A 20084-nucleotide genomic window follows, 5' to 3' on the forward strand; every position below is an offset into this window, starting at 1 on the left:
ATCAAGAGAAAACACTTCCCTGCCAATGACGAGTATTTCCGGCTTTCCGCAATACCGCTATTATCCACCAGGTGGATAATCCGCAACTTTTTAAACCCGGAAGTATTGCCCTATGGCAAGCGGCTGCATGTCCGTGTCTGTTTTAAAGATCGCTCTGAATGGGATCTCTATGAAAAGTCCGTCACAAAAATGGAATTATCTCTGCTTTCTGCTCAAAATGTGGTGTTTTTGCAGAAACCTACCCATATTCAAAAGCTGATTACAAAAGAACCACTGAAGGTAGGATGAAACGTTTTTTTTTTTTTGTTTGAAAGCAGAGGGTCTGTTCTTTCATTTGGTATATTGTATGTTTATATATTTTAAGAAGAACATTTTCTGGAAGGCATTAAACTTTTTGTGAAAATCATGAAAACGTGGTGCTGGCTGACAACTTTTTTTAAAAACGCTGGCGGCGAGAGAGTTAATATGCACTTCCGGTTTACGATACCTCCGAGTTGACGCGACGGGCGCGGCGCTGAGTTGCACGTCCGGTGTGCGACCCCCTTTAGTGTCGTTGTGAAGGTTCAGATGTAAATATTCAAGCCTGTTTACTATTTTTAGAGATTGTTATTGCCAGAAGTTACACATTTTCTAAACTGTATAAAGTAAACATTTCAATGTTATCATTAAAAGATCTACATGATGTTACCGCACAAAGCATGTTACGTTATCTGCCAAAACATTTTTACAGTGGAATATATAACTCCGCACTAAAATAAAACTGTTTAAATAAAGTTTTAAATGATAGTGTTGTCATGAGAAGAGCATCTGTGTTTGTGAGAGCATGTAAACAAGCAGGAGTCACCAGCTTAGATCAAACCTGTCAAAGAGCAGTGACCGCGCGTCTAAAAACAGCAGACCGGCTCCCCGGGCACAGCTATAAATAGAAACAGTAGAGGACTAAGAAAGCACAAAGGAGAAGGATGAGTTATTTTTAGCAGCAGAGACCTTGGATACTCCACTGAGTGTGGTTTGCTTGATTTGATTGCTGACACATTGTTTAGTAAGGCGGGTGGACTCGTGAGGTCGCTTGCGCTATACACGTGTTGTTCAGAGCTATATAGCTGCCATGCTTTTCCCTTAAAAGAAATCACACGCTGCCAGGAAAATCAACAGATGCTCGTTATACATTGAGAGGATCTTGTTGAGGCTTTTTTTAGAAATGCTTTTCTTATTCTGCAGATCATAATTTTAGAGATTTCTACTTTAGAAGAGTCTAAATATTTAGGATGTCTGCTTTAATCGTTCACATATGTCCCCCATACCGATTTAATGTGCAAAATCAGTTATAGCAAAGTCCCTTTAGGGCGCCCATGTTTTCAACGCCTTAAAATGCATTTTTCTCGGTGAAATATGGCTATGTGTAGTCATATTTAACGCCCACCCCTATCTTAAAGAAATGTTTAGTGAACTTGTAGTGATTTCTAACTCTTTGGCTGTCCTGACAGATTTTGCACTATGCCTTCAATTCTTGCTTTTAGCTTTAGTGATAGACCATCAGAAATAAATTATCTAATATATTTGGTCATATTGAGATAAGGATATACGAGAAAAGCCAACATATAACACAATTTTAAATGCATTTTGCATGAAAATTGCTTAAATTTAGTCCCAAGTATTTAGTTTTCTTTGGATCCAAAATAAGTCATTCTTGTGATTCATCCAGATCTGATGAGTTTTTGAAAAGAGGGGTCTGCTACAGGGTTGCAGTGAATTAAATTATAAAAATCATGTCCAGTTTTTGGGATAACCATGTCAAATCGCTAACCAGTTTGGCGGGTTATGTTTTACAATTTATTTACCTTATTTTCTGCCCAAGTTTAAGCAGTCTGTGCAGATTTAGCATGCATACTCAACTTGTAATAATGTAATAAAATAGTGGTGTCTTTTAAAAAGTGTGTTTTCTTTGCCTATATCTGAAAACTTCTTAAAGGGACACTTCACCCATTAACATTAAGCTTTGTATCATTAGAACCCCAGTCATGTTTTTGAATGGTCCTGCATCATTTCCTCAGTTTCCGCTGAGACAGGAGAAATACAGATTTCAGTGTTGCACTTCCTTCTTTCAATGATGTAAAAATCATCATTTTGCATCATTGAAAGCAGGAAGTCCAATAACTTTGTTGAGGGGGTGAGAGACTATAAACACCCCTTTTCTCTGTCAAATAGGCACCAATTTCGAAATGTTTGTTACATATTGACTACAAATATGACGCACTTTCAATAAAGATTAATGTTTCTACAGGTGAAATGCTCCTTTAAGAACAACTTTCTCCAACTCAACTTATTTTTTCAGAGATAAAGTGTGAACTCGTTGAGAGATCCTGTTTGCTTCATTGCCAAGTCCTCTGCTTTTTTGCGGACATATATTTGGGCTACTTTTAAACTTTCAGTGAGTTTATATTTTTCTTCGGGTTAAATATGAAAGGATTTTGTTTATTAGTTATTGGTATTTGGGCTGTGAATATTTATTGGGATGCTTTTGGGTGTTTTGAATGTCCATTGGGCTGGTTTTGATATGTGAATCTGGCAACCCTGGCTCTGTGCTTACACAGATGTTTAGTGAATGTACATGTAAACGAACATTTAAATTAGATTGCAATGTTTATAAACTGTTTTTTGTGCATTTAAACATTGTTAGATTATATCGAATTGTGCAGCATCTGTGCATTTCTGTCTTTTACGTTTTAATAACCGTCACTAAGCAACAAGTAAAGACGTGCTGGTTTGTCCGCCTTGACAGAAATTGCAAAGACACAAGAAATATTGTGTGCGGTAACTAAGTAAAGTCCCAGGTCATGTTAACTCACAGATCAGGGTATTGTAGACTGTACATCTAATACATACTGTATTGAAGCTGTGACTGTAAGATGTTGTGTGAACACAACAGCCCCTGGATTATTTGTGTACTGAATAATATTAAATACAAATTTCTATAACACTTTACAATGAGGTTGTATTTGTTCACATTAGTAAATGCATGATCTAACATGAACAAACAAAACAATATAGTTTTTCATAATTTATTAATTCTTGTTTATGTCATTGCCATTATTCTTGTTAGTTAATGGTGCATTAACTAATGTTAACAGTTTCAACTTTGATTTAATTTTTTTTATTATTGAATGCTCAAATTAAGCAGATTTACAATTAAGAATAATTAATAAAAAGATTCAAATGAAAATACAACTAATAATTGATATATAAACTATGATATGTATATACGCTTGTGTCTCTATTCATAGCTAAATAGTGATATATCTCTAGTAGAGCTGCAACTATCGACTATTTTTCAACCGATTAATCTATCGAATATTTTTTTGATTAGTCGAATAGTCTAATGATTTGTTATATAAATAATTCACCAACAAATAATAAATTTAATATCTGCACATGCCATTAATACCAACATTTTATTTAAGATTTTTTTTTTTTATTAAACAAATACACAAACCAAAATATTTAACACAGAAAATAAAGTGCCAGTGCCAAGAAAATATAACAAATCACATAAAAACAAGTCCAACAAAAATTCAGCCTAACATACAGTAAACAGTGCAAAAGGGGAATTATTCACCTTAAACAATAAAATAGGCATTTATTAATAATTAAAATTAAATAAGTAAAATAAAAATAAATCAAACTAAATAAGTATCAACTTTAAAGGCGCTCTAAGCGAATCTGCGAGACGTCAGTTTTTGTTGATGTTTGAATTGTTTTCAAACAGACGGAGCGTAGCTAACTCCTCCCCCTCCCTTCCGTGCTTTCATGAACGCGCCCAGTGGCGGTTCTACACGGAGGCCAATGGTGGCCCGTGCCTCTGTTGACAAGCGCCTGGCCACCCCTGTGGCCACCCCGTGCTGACCAAATAAAAAAGTATACATTTATTTTGATTTTACACGCGAGCGCCAAAAGCGGAACTAATCCGACACATAACGTTCTAAACGGGCAAATTAGAGCGGCGCACCCAACCACTGTAGCTGGGTGCTGCTCAGCGAGTGTCTCAATTTGTTCCCAATTTTCCGATGTTGTGAATGTGTATGCAGGTTTGGGCACTGGTAAGGACTCTAGCTCACTTGACATTGGGACACTGTCCACTTGTTCTCCTGTGACGTGGCTGCTTAAGCGCGGTGATCATTCACAGCTGTTACTCATCAACAACCGGCAAAACCAACATCTCGCTAACTTTTTAAAGTTTACACATTGTAAAAAGCGCTGTTATTATGCTCTTACATATACGTGCATAAAATTGGAGGAATATAATTAAATGTGTCATGTAAAAATGTTTACAATTTAAAATAAATATTATTTTAAATACTGATTAGATTGTGGTCCCTAACTGTCTAGCAATGTGTGTTTATATGTAAACTAAAACAAACGTTTGTCTTTATAAAAGTTTGCATTTCATAAAGTTTATTGAGTAGGATCGCATGATTTTCGGTTGGGGGGCTTTAGAAAAGAGCCCAGCTCCCCTTTTGCACCTGCACTCACTCTTGTATTAAATAAAGATTTATATGATTGTAAAGTAAGATAAAGTTTATGGGGCAGTTTCCCGGAAAGGGATTAGAGTAGTCCTAGACTAAAATAAATGTACTGTAAGAGCTGTCCAAACTGAAAACAACTTGCAATGCCATATTTTAAAATACACCAGTGCTCTTTGTTTTGCTTCAAAATGCACACAAGTAATGTATTTAGTAAGGCATGTTTGTTAAAACTAGTTATATTTCCTAATTAAACTAAGGCCTAGTCCTGTCTTAAACTAATTCCTGTAACCGCCCCTATAATCTTTAAATATAATTTCTTGCCGTTTTTTTATGTGCCCCTCTGGTAAAACACTGGCCCCTACTTGGCCCCCCTAGTAAAAATTTTCTAGAACCGCCACTGAACGCGCCCAACCCCCACCCCCAAATCCTTCTTGTCGTTTATTGGCTGAAACACTTTGTTATGTTTCGTGGTGCTAGGTTTGGCCACTGTGTTTATATTGAAGTTTGTGGAGCCTGGGCTGAGATCTCGTTTTTTTACAGTTTGATCATCAGACAGGTAGCAAGCAGATAGTGAGGAGATGTTTGTTGTATGTAACAAAAAATGTTTTATGGTCTAAAACGCGTGAATTCGCTTAGAGCACCTTTAACATTCAACTTTTCTAAAGTTCCGGGTAAAAAGCAAGTTTAGCTAAAATGATCTTTTAATATTTTATAAACAGCCTTTACGCTGCTGTTACTTTATAAAATGCATGCCAGGACGAGCTTCTGTAATATCTGCTCACATATTTGCAAAAAATAAGTTAGTTAGGATCTCCGCACTGCCAGCTGGCTTTCTGTGCACGCGGGCACATGCCTATTAGCTCTCAGTGTAACTTATTACAGACAATTACGTATTATTCCATAACTTCTTATTAATATTAAAAAACATGTCCTGCTCTTTATTAACTATTTCAACATACTGCCCAGACGTGGCTTGATGTTGCGTCATTCGTGCGTCTCGCAGCTCATATTAAACAAAGATGTAAACACAGCTGTATTAAACACAATGTATGGCCTGCATAGTTCAAATTCTTACGCTGCCGTCTCGTCATTTTGAGATCAAAGAGCCCCAGGATGTTTTCTTTTGAGATGTTCATGCATAGATGTTGTGCTGCTGTGGTATGCCATTTCAGTTTTACACAGTGTGCAGAGCAACATTTTAGTTGCGTTCTGGCTGTTTGGTATAATGCCTGATTGTCAGAATCACCCAGAGCTGTAGATGGCATCGTTTCAAATTGTAAACACTGTGACGCATCAACTTCCGGCAAATCTATGTAATTACCTAATCAACGTAATCGACTAGGTGGATGCTTCGTTCCAGCCCTAATCTCTAGCTATTAATAATCTGCATCCAGTTGCCAACTTTCTATCAAAATAATGTTATAACACAAGCAGAAACAACTGTTCACTCTTACTTGTCAAAGGTAATTCCCAAATACTCGCACAACCCCAAACTGCACATGACGGATGCTTTCCATGCCAATGACGAGTTTTTACAGCAATCCATATTTCCGCTGTTATGCACTAGGTGGTGCTCTTCCCAATTAATAAAACACTGAAGCATCAACTGAACTGATCCAAAAACAACTGGAAGGGGGGACCTCCGTCCGCAGAGTGGTCATATTAAAGAATTAGTCAATTAAAAAAAAAATCCAGATAATTTACGCACCAAAATGTTGATGTCTGTCTTTGTTCAGTCGAGAAGAAATTATGTTTTTTTTTTAGGAAAGCATTCCAGGATGTTTCTCATTTTAATGGACTTTAATGGACCCCAACACGTAACAGTTTTAATGCTGTTTAAACTTGCATTTTCAACGGAGTATCAAAGGACTCTAAACGATCTCAAAAGAGGCATAAGGGTCTTATCTAGCAAAACGGTTGTCATTTTTGACAAGAAAAATAAAAAATATGCACTTTTAAACCACAACTTCTCATCTATCTCTGTTCCTGTGACGCGCCAGCGCGACCTCACGTAAATGCATAATGCCGTGGAAAGGTCACGTGTTACATATATGAAACGCACATTTGCGGACCATTTTAAACAATAAAGTGACACAAAGACATTAATTAGTATCATTCCACATACAACAACGTCGGAACGGTCATCTTTCTCCACACTTGTAAACACTGGGGCGTAGGTTCGCATTCGTCATCCGTGACCTCTTAACGTGTTGACGTATTTCATGGGGTCGTGCTGGCGCGTCGCGGGACTGGAGGAAGACGGGAGGTTGTGGTTTGAAGGTGCATATTTTTTGTTTTTTCTTGTCAAAAATGACGGTCGTTTCGCTGGATGGGACCCTTGTGCCTCGTTTGGGATTGTTTAGAGTCCCTTGATACTCCGTTGAAAATCCAATTTTAAACTGCATTAAAACTGTTACATTTTGGGGTCCATTAAAGTCCATTAAAATGAGAAAAATCCTGAAAAGTGTTCCTTTAAAAAAAACATAATTTCTTCTCGACTTAACAAAGAAACACATCAACATTTTGGAACATTATCTGGATTTTTTTTTTTGTTGTAGAAAATGGAGTAATCCTTTAAAGGAATATTCAATTTTCTTAAAAGAAAAATCCAGATAATTTACTCACCACCATGTCATCCAAAATGTTGATGTGACAAGAAAAATGAAAAATATGATCTTTTAAACCACAACTTTTCGTCTAGGTTTGGTCCAGCGCAACCTAACGTAAATGCATAGTGACGTAGAGAGGTCACTTGTTACATATATGAAACGCACATTTGCGGACCATTGTAAACAATAAACTGACACAAAGACATTAATTAGTATCAGTTGACATACAACAACGTTGGAACGATCCTCTTTCTCCACACTTGTAAACACTCGGGCGGAGTTTCGCGTTGGTCCTCTTCTGTGACCTCTTGACGTCATGACATATTGCGTGGGGTCAGCTGGTGCATCACGACTGGATCTAGACGAGAAGTTGTGCCTTAAAAGTGGATTTTTTTTTTCTTGTCAAAAATGACAATCGTTTCGTTAGATAAGACCCTTATGCCTTGTTTGGGATCGTTTATAGTCTTTTGATACTCCGTTGAAAAAAACTGTTAAGTGTTGAGTTAAGTATTAAATGTTGGGCTCTATTGAGGTCCGTTGGAGTGGGAAAAGTTCTGCAATGTTTTCCTCAAAAAGCATGGTGTCTTCTCGGCTGGGCGGGGAGGGACATCAACATTTTGGATGACATGGTGGTGAGTAAATTATCTGGATTTTTCTTTTGAGAAAATGGAATATTCCTTTAAGTGTTGAATTTTCCCATATTTATAGGGACAATGCAAGAGTGCTCAGTCTTGTTATATCCAGTGTCTTGGTTATAAGTAAGTCATTACTACTTACATGCAGGTTTAAAATGTGAGGATGAGCAAATGATGACAGAATTTTTATTTCAGGTGAACTATCCTTTTACCTAATGTTGTGACTTTGGGATTGGACTGTCTGTTTGGATGACCAATGGCAGACAGAGGAAGTGCTTAGGAAATTATTTGGTGATGTTAGTGAAATTGTGTTCTTTTAGAGAACTTGCTCAGTTGTGGTAATCTATTTTCAGTTCCCTATTTTCGAAATCCTCCTACATTCTGTGAAAATGTAACGTTAATATCTTTAATATTGACTGAGTAAGACCATGTGAAAGATTGAATTAATGTAAAATCAATGATTGAAATCAAACTTTGATGCTCCTAATCTCAGCATTAGAGATAAGCCTGGTTGTCACAGACAGGGTTACAAATGTTTTGTTGAAAGAAACAAGAACTGTGAAATCTTTGGTAGCACAAATCTGAACAGATCCACTTTTTCTCAACTGCTGTCCTTAACAACATTTGAAACTATATATCTCAACAATTCTCATATCATTGCATGCTGTGCTTTCATCACCACTTTAGCTGAAAGTGTCTGCTAAATGCCTAATCATAAATGTGAAAATCTGCACTCCATCTCACATTATTGCTCGTCGTATCTCGAATACAAATTAAGGAAAGCTTTTGTCATTTGTTTCCTGTAGAGAAGCCCCTTGTCTTCCAGTAAGGCACAGCTACTTTGGTCTCCATTTTTACTGCAGAGTAGCAAACTACTGCCTTGTAGTCAGGGTGCGTTTTTTTCTGCTTCTAAAAATAGCACACGGCACTCGCGTGTATCTGAGGGAGAGAAGTGATCTGTCTGCGGAACAAAAGGAAATCCTCGAAGTGATGTCACTCGGTGAAGGGCGCAATGGGGGGGTCGGGGGTTGTTCAGGTAGCGAAAGATAGAGAAGAAGCGAGGCGGATTGAGCGATGGAGGTTGACGGGGGAGATGAGAACCATCCCACTCTGATCTGTTTATAATGACGTGCTTCTGCTTGACTTGCTCTGTGGCCCAGGGAGATTTCTAATGGAGCGCAGCACCCAGCTCGAAGACAAACAAACATCCGAGCAAAAACCACGGAGCTTCTTTAAGATGGCTATTCGGTATGCACATTTTTTTATTCATCATAAGGATTTTTGTTTGTGTGATGTGTGGAAATACTCTGTGTGGCGTTACATGTGACCGTGTGCGCATGCATGTGTCTCTAGTGGGTTGTTCCTTGGGCAGTGGTGGGTTTTGCACAAGTTGGGGAGGGTTGAGAAGGACCAGGAGACATCAGGCTTTACACACAGAGACAGGCATGCAGGAGACATTAGCTCGTGATTACAGAGACAACGCTGCAATTGAGAGAGGATCACTGGTGAGTGCACTACACACACATGCGCATGAATTCTACATCCGTGTGCATGTGTTGTTTTTCGTCTGCCGAGGGAATAGAAATGCACCTTTAGATTATGGAGGACCTCTTTGTTAGACTTTTTCCTTAACGTTGTCTGGTGGAATTTCTGGTGGAGAGGAAAGACAGCGCGTTGCACCTTGAAGTACACGTGAGGGAGGCAAACCGCGAATTCCTGCAGCGTGTGTTTTCTGTTGCCAGCGTTTTAAGAGAAAGATTTCATTATGCTCGATTGGCACCAGATTGGCTAGAGCTTTTAAGGAGCTGACAGGAATAGATTTGTCAGTTTGTTTTCATGCCAGTTTTGCTGGCACAGACTTGATGCGTCGCTTATGATATTGCAACAGGCATTTAGAAAACCATCAATGCAACATTCACAAGTAAATGCCATTTTATGTTTCGTATTTACGGTTCTATTTATGAGACTATAAGTAAATATGTTTCTATTTTGTAATTGTTTGTGATTTCATAAATAAATAAAACATATTATTAATATATGTAATACTAATATACAAATTATATGAACAGCATAACAATTGAATTAATACATCAGTTTGTTATTACGTGGCATGTGCCTGCTTTGCTTTAAAGAGCCAATATTATGCCCATTTTTAGAAGATGTTATATAAGTCTCAGGTGTGCCTTGGATGTGTCTGTAAAGTTTCAGCTTAAAATATCCTGCAGATCATTTGTGTATGATCTGTCCAATGTCCAAAATGCCCCTATTAAAATGCTGTTTTCATGTATGTACATTTAAATGCAAATGAGCTACAGCTTTCGGTACAAAACAAATCTGATTACTGTATAGTCTGAGACAATAGCATCTTTAACCGCATTAGGGCTACAACATGCTAACAAACACATTTACAAAAGCTTTAGAGTAAAACTGACAAGTCAGTCAGTGGTTGTGGGTGGGGCTTTGTTAGTGTGACATCACAATAACAAGAGAATTAAAACATCATGTCTGCTGAGACTGCTTTGATTTAATGGGGATTAAAAAAGATGGAGTGGGTGGATTTTTTCATTGTAGGGTGGATGTAACACACATTTATGTTCGAACATCTTAACAATATGTGCCCTTTAATTCTAATTAATTCTATATTGGATTTTAGTTCAACTTGATGGATTAAGTAGTCATAACATACTAGTGCTCGTACAGCTATATATACTAAATATACACAAAAACATTTTTTAGATTGCCATAAATGATAATGAATTAATTTAGGTCACAACTTATGACATATTTTATTAGAAACCTGAATTTTGTCTTCTTTTATGTAATAGTAAATATATGTTTGCAGTTTTGATATGGCTGGCTTTTGTGTTCTCTCGCTTTATTTGGATGTAATTGACAGGGTCAATGCAGTGTTTAGACAGATTGTGCATCACGTATCATTTGTACATGTTGTTTTGGTGATATAGTGTACTTTATTGCAATTAATGTATTGGGTTTTAGCTTGGTTAACCCTTTAGAACCTAAAGCAAATAAGGTCGCTTTTACACATTTTGTTTTTTGACTGCCAAATTTGTGTGTTGTTATCAAGGTATATTTTTTTTCTTCAGAATTTTTTTTTTATAAATTACAATTAATAATCATTTCTTTGTTTTGTAAGTTTTTAAATAGACTTTAAAAAGGCAAAAAAAATCATCCATGATCTCTTGTCTTTGAGGTCTGAAACCAGACTTTTGGTTTTTCGTTTTATTTTTTATTTATTTTTTGCTTTGGTTTGAGCTAGGTTGGTCTGCTGAATTGAATGATGAAGTGTCGGGTGAGATCTGGGAAGCAAGCCTGCTAAGATAAAAATAGCTCTGTAAATTCAAGGTATAAACTAATCCAGTTCAAAGTTATACACCGCCTTCATTACTCAAAAACAAGATTATCTTCTTTATCTTCTTTATTAACTTGATCTTCTCAATGTGATAGGTGCAAGGTGGCAAAATGGACACTGGTACATCTATTTTGGTTTTGCCCTGTTGTGTATGATTTTTGGTCCAACATTTTTGAATTATTGTCAAGTCCATACAAAATTGAAATTCAAGCTGATCACAATATAGCTATTTTTTGTTATTTTAATGTAATGGAAAGGGTTCCTTATACTCAACAACAGTCTGTATTAAGCATGATTGCAGCCAAAAAATAATACTCCTAATTGGAAATCTTCCCAAGCTACTTGCTTTCAAAGATGATTAAATGAGATTTTTTTAAATGGAACAACTACGTTTGCTGAGCTAAGCTTACAAAAAAGATTTAAAGCCACATAGGGACCTCTCTTGAATTTTTGGAATATTTAATGATGACTTTTTCTTGCAAATCTTCCCTTAGTATGTGTCTCAGACTTACAAAATGATGAATATTGTTTTTTATCTATTTAAATCTTTTGTATGTATTTTGTATACACGTCTTCAGAATAGGGCATTTTTACCTTTGTTTTGTTTAGTTTTTTTGAATGTCTTTTTTGTATGTTATTTGTTCTTTATAAAACCTTAAAATTCTAAAAAAAAAAAAAAAAAAAAAAAAAAATCTTATAATGTTTTATTAACATAGTTCGGGAGAAACAAGTCAAATAATCTACTCAAGTATCACATCATCTCAACCAGCTGTCTACAATCAGTAATCAACCCAATCAGCACAAAGGCAAGCCCATATATAATCACAGTCAAACTCACCTAAGGATCCTTTACAGTTTTGAGAATCCTTCCACTACCCCGTCTCCTCTTACTCACCAGGTTACTTCCTAAACATGGGGGGTATTCTGTGTTCGGGCAAATTACCAAGCTCAGAGCCCTCTTCCCAGACAGCATGCCAAATATGTTTACCAGTTTTATCTATCTGACTTATTTGTAAGTGTGAACTTGTGTATTTATTTAGAAATACTCAAAAACTAGTGAACAACAGAATCTAACACTCTAGACTTGAAAAAAATATTGTGGGACATACATACAAATCATGTTACAGATGTACACAGTTTTCATTTAGGAGGCTTCTCCATTCATTGATATCTGGTGCTCTCTTCTTCGTAACTCACTGTTCAAATCCGCCCCTTCCACTCTCCACGAAACAGCAGCGATTGGCTGACAGAAATCAAGAACCATAATAAACCACATATTGTCAAAATCGAAAATTGTCTGCTTTTAAGGAGCAATTCAAATTAGTTTGGTGACGACACATCTGGTTTAATACTGTTAAAAGAGCCTAAAGAATAAATCTTAATATCCATCTTAATTTCAACCAATCCAGAAGAGATCAAACAAAAATCGGGCATTTTTGTCATTTTTATTTGGAGTACTCCATTGGTCTGAAATACAAGCACTTAAGAACTCGGGGACAGGGCGTGTACGTCATGATAATAAAAACTTAAATTGTAACCCTGTTACGAAAATTAACATTGATGAAACTATGACAAGAACAGAAACCCTGCTAGATTATTACTAATAATGCATAAGTGTTTTAACAAAAACGAAACATCTAACAGGAATAGATTCATGCTTGAGGTAAAACTTAATAGTAGGGGAGACCGGGGTTGGTTGTCACAATTTTTACTCATGCATGAATTGCTCATCTTCAAAAAATCTTTCGGCAGTAATTCCTACATGAAATGAAAGCTTGGAGTCTTGGCTTTAAATGTGTATACTTTTTACTTTTAGAATGTATTGTTACAGGAAGTAATTAACCATCAAAGACACTCTGACACAATGGGTATGGGGTTGGTTGTCCCTATAGTGATTCAATAGGATTTCAGTGATAAATTGGGATCTGAAAAAATAATGTGTAACTTTTTAGTTTTTTAAGCTAGAAACTGCAAATAAGTTTTAATATGAATACCACCATTGTGATAGTTGTTATAAATGCCCCTTATCTTTAAACAATGAGATTAAAGTGGGTGATCAGTTACTTGAATTGTCTACTGTGTTGAGAAATAAAATGAAATAATTTTTAGTGTTAATAATTTTAGTTAAAACCTCTTTATTTAATGCTTTATTTATTTTATTTTAACAGCAAACAAAAACAAACAAACAGACCAACAGTCTTAAAAGGTCTACATTTCCAATACTTACATGTGACAACCAACCCCGCAAGCTATGTGACAACCATCCCCAACTGACTTCTTGTCAAACATGATAAGCTAGCTGCCACACGGCTTTAACTTGATCGCTAAAATATGGCTCAAAATAAAGCTAATACTTTTGACTTTTTAATGAATGTTTTGTTTTTGAATTACTAATATCCTACAAGATATCAACACAAAAACAACACCAACATAAAAATTTACTCTGACCCATAAAAATAAAAAATTGTCTCCTAACCTCAATGTTTTGTGTCTGCTCAGCAAAATTTCAAGTGCAAATGAGTAAGCTATTAAAGGCTAACAAATTGATATCAAAATTGTACCACAGCGCCATGTAGTATGTCTGTAATAAGCAGTGTGAAAACCAACCCGTGAGACAACCAGCCCCGGTCTCCCCTAAATAAAAACTGGTAAAATTCAACATTTCTTAATGGTGACACATTTTATATAAAAAAATATACACAATATAAATGTAATATTACAACATGCATCTGCACAAAATGCAAGTGAATTCGAACTAAGTCGTCTTCTCAGTTCTGCTTGCGTCTCTATTCTCTGTGATTTTAAGATGTTATGTTTGTCTGGCTTGCTTCTCTGGTGCCGCTTGACATTTTATGATGATAACGCGATGTAACACTATAACTTGTGGTAGACTTGTATGACAGCTTGGTGCTGCACATCCTTCTCTTGTCTGTATTTTTGTCTACTTTCTCGAAGTGAGCCAGACATCACTACATAAAAACCTATAATTTCATTTGATTTCAAGAGGATTACTGAATGATTGTTTTAGCATTCGTTTCACGCCACCCTTAAAAAATCCGAATTTATTAAGGAGTTATTTTTACTTTATCTGAACATTAAAATTAACTTAAAAAAACAATAACACATTAAAACCTTTTGTTTACAATTTTTTATTCATTTAATTTCAAGATTTGTATTGACTGGGTTTCATGCCAACTAATTAGATTTGATGATGCTGTGAAGCTTTCCAAATCAAACCCACTGGTGTTTTCTCCAAGACCTTCTATCAAGATTGAATCTATTGATGTGGACTTCAGAGTGTTCTGTATCTTATCGGTCTCATTGATTAGGTCACACTCGGTCCTGTGTTAAATAAAGCACAATTTGTCTCACATGAATGCTCTTTCATGAACTCTCTCGTTCTTCACGGTGATGGCTGCCCTTTCTGAGTATTGAACTGGAACTGCCCAGACAACAATTACGCGACAATGCTTTTTAATATGTATTAACGAAGTTGTCTAACTTTAAAAAGTGTCTCAACACCCCTACATCATGTTTAATCCCTATCGAAATAAATTTAATCAAGGTTGTGTGAACCTGCAACCAGAGTTATTATGCAGGGCTTTCTCAGGATCGATTCATTGACTGGTTGATTAGACCAGCGTTTTCCAACCCTGTTTCTGGAGGCCCACACCAACAATGCCCATTTTGGATGTCTCCCACATCTGACCCCAATATTTACCATCTTGTGCTGTGTCCGAAATTGCTCCCTATCTCCCATAGATATATACACTAGATCAGGGGTCTCCAACACGTCAAGGTAGCTCGCTCGTGGGTTTATTTATTTTCTGTGGTTATGGCGCATTTGGATGTCTGGTTAGTGTTACAAGCGCCTGTGGTAAAGACTGGGTACGTGTTTGACGCCGCGTTGAGCTGTTTAGACCGGCGTATCATATGACATCAGTAATTTAACATGTATGATTCAAAAACAAACAGATAAGTCCGCGCACTCGCGCCGGACGATCCACGCAACGTTGTGAAGCCCGCGGCGCGGCAACCGGACGATCCGGGCAACGCTGTGAAGCCCGCGCCGCGGCAACCGGACGATCCGCGCACATCTCGAGTCGAGGCACTGTGGCTAAAATGGATGCCGTCATTTTCAGATTCATTTTTGATAAAACGAAAATACAGTCGTCAAGTTCAATATCATCTCATATTTAAACATCGAATGTCAAGAGATACCAGACAGCCATACATACATGCACATGATCCCTATTATGAATCCAAAAGCAGTAAATACTCTATGTTTGGATCATCTTTCTAAATCTGATCTTTAATAATTGATTTTTTTATTCAAAATGTGGTATTTTTGGACGAATCCTACCCATATAAGAGGTGATAAAAAGTATAAATAAAGACAACATGAAAGTTTTTTTGTTGTTGTTGTTTCATTTAATGTTTAGTATGTTTATGTTTAAAGAAAAGCATTTTCTGGAAGGTATTACAATTTTGTGAAAAATAAAAAATGCTGGCACTGGCTGGCAACTTTTTTTTTTTAAATGCTGGTGGGAAATAGTTCAAATCACAGTGGACAGGTGTCTATAGGTATAACGTGACACAAGTAGCTCTCGACCACTTTTATTTTTTAGAAAGTAGCTCTCCAATAAAAAAAGGTTGGAGACCCCTGCACTAGATGTTGCCTTGGGGTTCTAAGCATGCGTCAAAACCGCCGCCATCTTGGAACAGGGGTCTTGTCATAGGAAGTAGCTATCTCCGCCTGTACTTCGAATTCATGGACGATGCCGGACTTTTGTGCTGCGTATGGATGTTAGGCCTACTAGCACTATGCATTATAGTTAGAAAAATTATATCAAATCTCAATGCTAAATACATGTCTGACTGTTTGAACGAACCAAAAGAAAACCAAGAAAATCGCATTCATGATGATTTATGGTGATTTTATTTCCGTTACACCATTGGCTACAATGACGTGGATGCAGGGCTCCCCTGTTTTAAGATGGCGGCTCTATTTGACGCATTTGGTCCAATGAACTGCCGTAGCCAAGGCGATATCTCCTATGTAGTGCACTATATTTGGCATCCGCCATTTTGTAGTGGTGTCCCAAACCTGAGGAAACAACTTCATTCCCTACATCCGTTCACTACTTTTTACCCACAGTGCACTCAGATTTTGAGGGTACATTCAATGTAGAATCGATCACTCACTATTTCCCATGATACAACGGGAAACAAATGCATAATTGGAATCAGCTGAAGGATACTGACAGTAAACGCCACAAATTTACATTTATACACTTTTGTTAGTTCTTGTTGTTAGTTATTTTCTACTTTTTTTTTTTAATGAACAAATTAAGAATAAATGTGATACCTTTCATTTAAAATATAATACATATGTTTATTAAATATAATAAATAAACCACAGTAAAAATGACAAGCAGTTGTTTTGTTCTCTTTATTATCAACAATACATAAACATGACAAATGTGACAGTAAACTTTACGGTTTTACAGTACAGTCCATAAAGCCACACAGGTGAAAGGGTTTATGACAAATCTCTGTGACAGCTTTCTGACGCATGGTATTTAAGTCAGTGTCCAAAATTGCGTAAAATAATGGAAAGTTTTTCATAAGATGCTCTGGGGTCAATGTGTTAGCATGACAGAAGCTTGATGCTGTTGTGTGAGAACAAGCAACATTTTTCCTTCCCCAAGTGCCTCTCATGTAAATTATTTGATTTTGATGGCTTACGCTTACTCGTTTTTTCCACGCTCGGCGCTGAGCGCCGACAGTTGAAAGAGATTCAAATTTGGGTGAAAAGCTCCGCCAGTCAATGTCAGTTCTCACACAGTCGTCCAATTACAGTGGAGGAGGGGTGGGAAAAAACAGCTGGCATTCGATGTCCTCCAAGTTTAAAAGTTTTGGTGTGCAGAACCCACATAAAAATTTTGCACATATTTTCATTCGCGCTACTACCCGCCCGCACGGAGTTAATTATCCGCCTGCATCCTCGCCTGTGAATTTTAGGTATGTCACTATCCACCCGTTTTAGACACTTTTATGCGGCTTTTCGCGGGTGCCCGACCCGTTGCAGGACTCTGCCACAAAAAACCACCACAGGTTTATTAATGCCATCAAAATTATTATTTAGTTTGTTTGTTGATCACGAAGTACAAAGTAGATGAGGAAAACTAGGATTCTGTGTTTATTCAAAGTGCCGCCATTATTGTTTACAATGCGTGGATGATGCACTGTGATTGGTTGAGCGGATTTATTGCATTTTGCAGAGAAGGAGGACTGCATTTGTCGTGGTTTGGAAAAAAAGCGAGAAAAGATGACAGAATAACGCGGCGAACATCGGATTTTGTGGAAAAAGAAGAATTTACTTATTAATACTGACCTGATAAAATACTGACTTTGGCGGTAACTATTTTTGTTTTAAATCACGTTTTGGAACCAAACTCTTCATATGTTTGGCAAGGTTTTCTTATTAGCAATCTTAATGTAATCATAAACCGCAGTGTCATAAAACGAGAGAAATCACTCTGTGAAGTTTCTGTGTCTTGTGGAAAAGCTTTTAAACTAAGTGGCGGTCAAGGATGCTCTGGGAGTCGCCCATGTTTCATTGTCTAAGTGAGGAGGATGAACACCGACTAATGCGATTACTGCATCCTGGCGAGGATGGAAATTGATAGTTATGTTTTTTGGCAAAGTGAAATGAACCGAACAGCTTTATAAGAAATAAGACGATAAGCCCGAAAGCCTCCTTTCTGCAGTTGAAGTGTCTGACAGCAGAGCCTGGACAATGTGACTGTTTTATTTGTTTTTGCGGATGATTCGCAGTGTTGTACTTGTGGTTTAGATCTGCAGTATCTATGGTGAATATATAAATAAACATGAAGCTGTATATCAGTATGGCGCAGACTGAACTGCCCTTCACAGCTCGGAGCTGCGCAGCTAAACATGCCTAACACACCACTTGTCATTTACTCTACAAGGCAGTAAAGGACAACTGTAGCCTTAAATACAGCAGCAGCTGCTCTGTTTACTGGCACAGGATGGTATTCACGAATGAGGCTTGCAAGATTCCTGCGTGTGGCCCACTGTGATGTCTTTAAATGACTGGACAACAGCCAAAGACAATCCTGGCTGAAATGTCCCTGTTGAACAAAAGAGTCACCTTGAAGGGGATTATTTATTAGAGCTCTTAAAGGGGGGGTTAATGGTATTTCATGCATTCTGACTTATTAACACAGTTATAGAGTTGTTTCCTCATGCTTAACGTAGGCAAAGTGTCAAAAAAGCAGTTGGATGTGTTACACAGTATTTCTGTGCCGAATGCACTTCACCAGGGTTCGTACAAGTTTTCTGAAAGTTTTTTTTCGATTACAGGTCCAGCTGACGTTTCAGGGGTTTCTATACGTATCACTTCTTTATATGGGCACTTCCCCTGGAAAACCCCGCTCACTTGTCAATCAGTGGGAGACGCTAGACCTTACAAACATCACATCACACGGCAGCTTTGTTTAATTTCAAAACTCAACAATGGCACGAATGAAGAAGTGTGTTTTTGGATGTAAGGAGAAGAAATCCAGCCTTATGAAAACAATGGATATAGTTTATTATCCGGGGTAGCAGTGGAGTTTTGCGTGTCTGTTTGATGCGCTGGATTTCATTGAAAAGTCCCAATCTGGGTCATGAGTTGCATGCAGTAAGTAAGATTTCTGTCTTATGTTGTAAATAGGCACGTGCATATTATATAAATGACACGAACATGTAATGAATGATATGTTAAACAGTGTTGTATAGTGTTGCATGACTCGTACTCGCTCCTCCCGCGTTAGTAACTCCTCCTTCTATAACTAGTTTTTAGATATTTTAGTGAAAAATCGTACATATTATGCCTTTAAGTCATTTATATGTTTGATTAGCAACATTATTAAAAACCTTTTTGGCGAGGTCAACATTATTATCCGGAGTAATCAATTTATAATAATACACTATAAAGTACTATTACGATTACCAGGGGCGTTGCTAGACATAAAGCTCTACTGGGGCACGTGCCCCCCATTTTTTTACTTTGTCTTGAAAGCCTGCGGTGTGCAAGATACAATTTCCTTTGCTTAACCCACTATTCCAACATTGCAACAAGTACTAGGAAAGACAAACATTTATTTAAAAATATTTCAGTATCATCTTCATATATACATATATACAACATTATGTTTAAGGGCACAAAATGTTTGGAAATAATGACAGGAGAGAAATATTTTATGCATATTTGCATTTTACATAACAATGATTAATAACTTCTTTTTTTATTTTTAAGAATATTTTCATTTTATGACTGCTACTAAAAAAAAATCTATCTTAGTTACTGCTAACTGTTTACGTTTTCCTGCGATTTTTCCTCTAATGTTTGAGCCCTGACAGGGAAAGATGTGTCTTTACTCCCTTAAACTCATCATCTCTCATTTTTGCTTCCCTTTTCCTGCTTTGCACAAAACATTTCTGATGTCCATCACATGCGGCAATGATCGGGTGAAAATAAGATTTTCATTATTATTTAGAAACTTACTTTAGTCTCGTCATGTTTTCATAAACCAACTCAATCGCGTGTACTTTGTATGCGGCTGCGCACGGCAAAACAGTCGCGCACGGACATGAATGGGTGCGTGGACGCGGACATGAATTGGGGCGTGCACGCGTCAGTGCGACTGCTGCGTCGCTTTTCCAAACGTGAATTGGGTAACTACATTGCATATAGATCCGTTTTGTCGCGATTGTCTTTGTAAAGTAATATACTAGTTAACTGCTAAAATGTAAACTTGAGATTTACACAGGGGCACAAAAGATTTACACTGGGGCACGTGCCCCAGTAAAAGGGGTCTAGCGACGCCCCTGACGATTACTGTTAGATCTTCCTGTGTTGAACATTCCTGTAAGTGTT

General features: G+C 37.1%; 1 protein-coding gene across 9 annotated transcripts in view; it reads left to right on the forward strand.

Annotated features, from left to right (window-relative positions):
* dgkh (diacylglycerol kinase, eta) overlaps positions 1-20084 on the forward strand; it is a 140564-nt gene that overhangs the window by 42003 nt on the left and 78477 nt on the right. Inside the window, exon 1 of one of the 9 annotated variants that reach the window (XM_055215447.2) lies at positions 8530-9015. The exons of 7 other annotated variants lie outside the window; for them this stretch is intronic. Coding sequence is in view for 1 of the 2 variants with exons in the window: in XM_055215446.2 (XP_055071421.2) it covers positions 9213-9272 (60 nt within the window). In the remaining variant the exon portion in view is untranslated. Of the gene's footprint in view, positions 1-8529; positions 9016-9120; positions 9273-20084 lie in introns of those variants that run through there. One more of the 9 variants, XM_055215446.2, reaches the window with a different exon arrangement.

The sequence above is a fragment of the Misgurnus anguillicaudatus genome, chromosome 17, assembly GCF_027580225.2.
Source record: "Misgurnus anguillicaudatus chromosome 17, ASM2758022v2, whole genome shotgun sequence".
Taxonomy (NCBI): domain Eukaryota; kingdom Metazoa; phylum Chordata; class Actinopteri; order Cypriniformes; family Cobitidae; genus Misgurnus; species Misgurnus anguillicaudatus.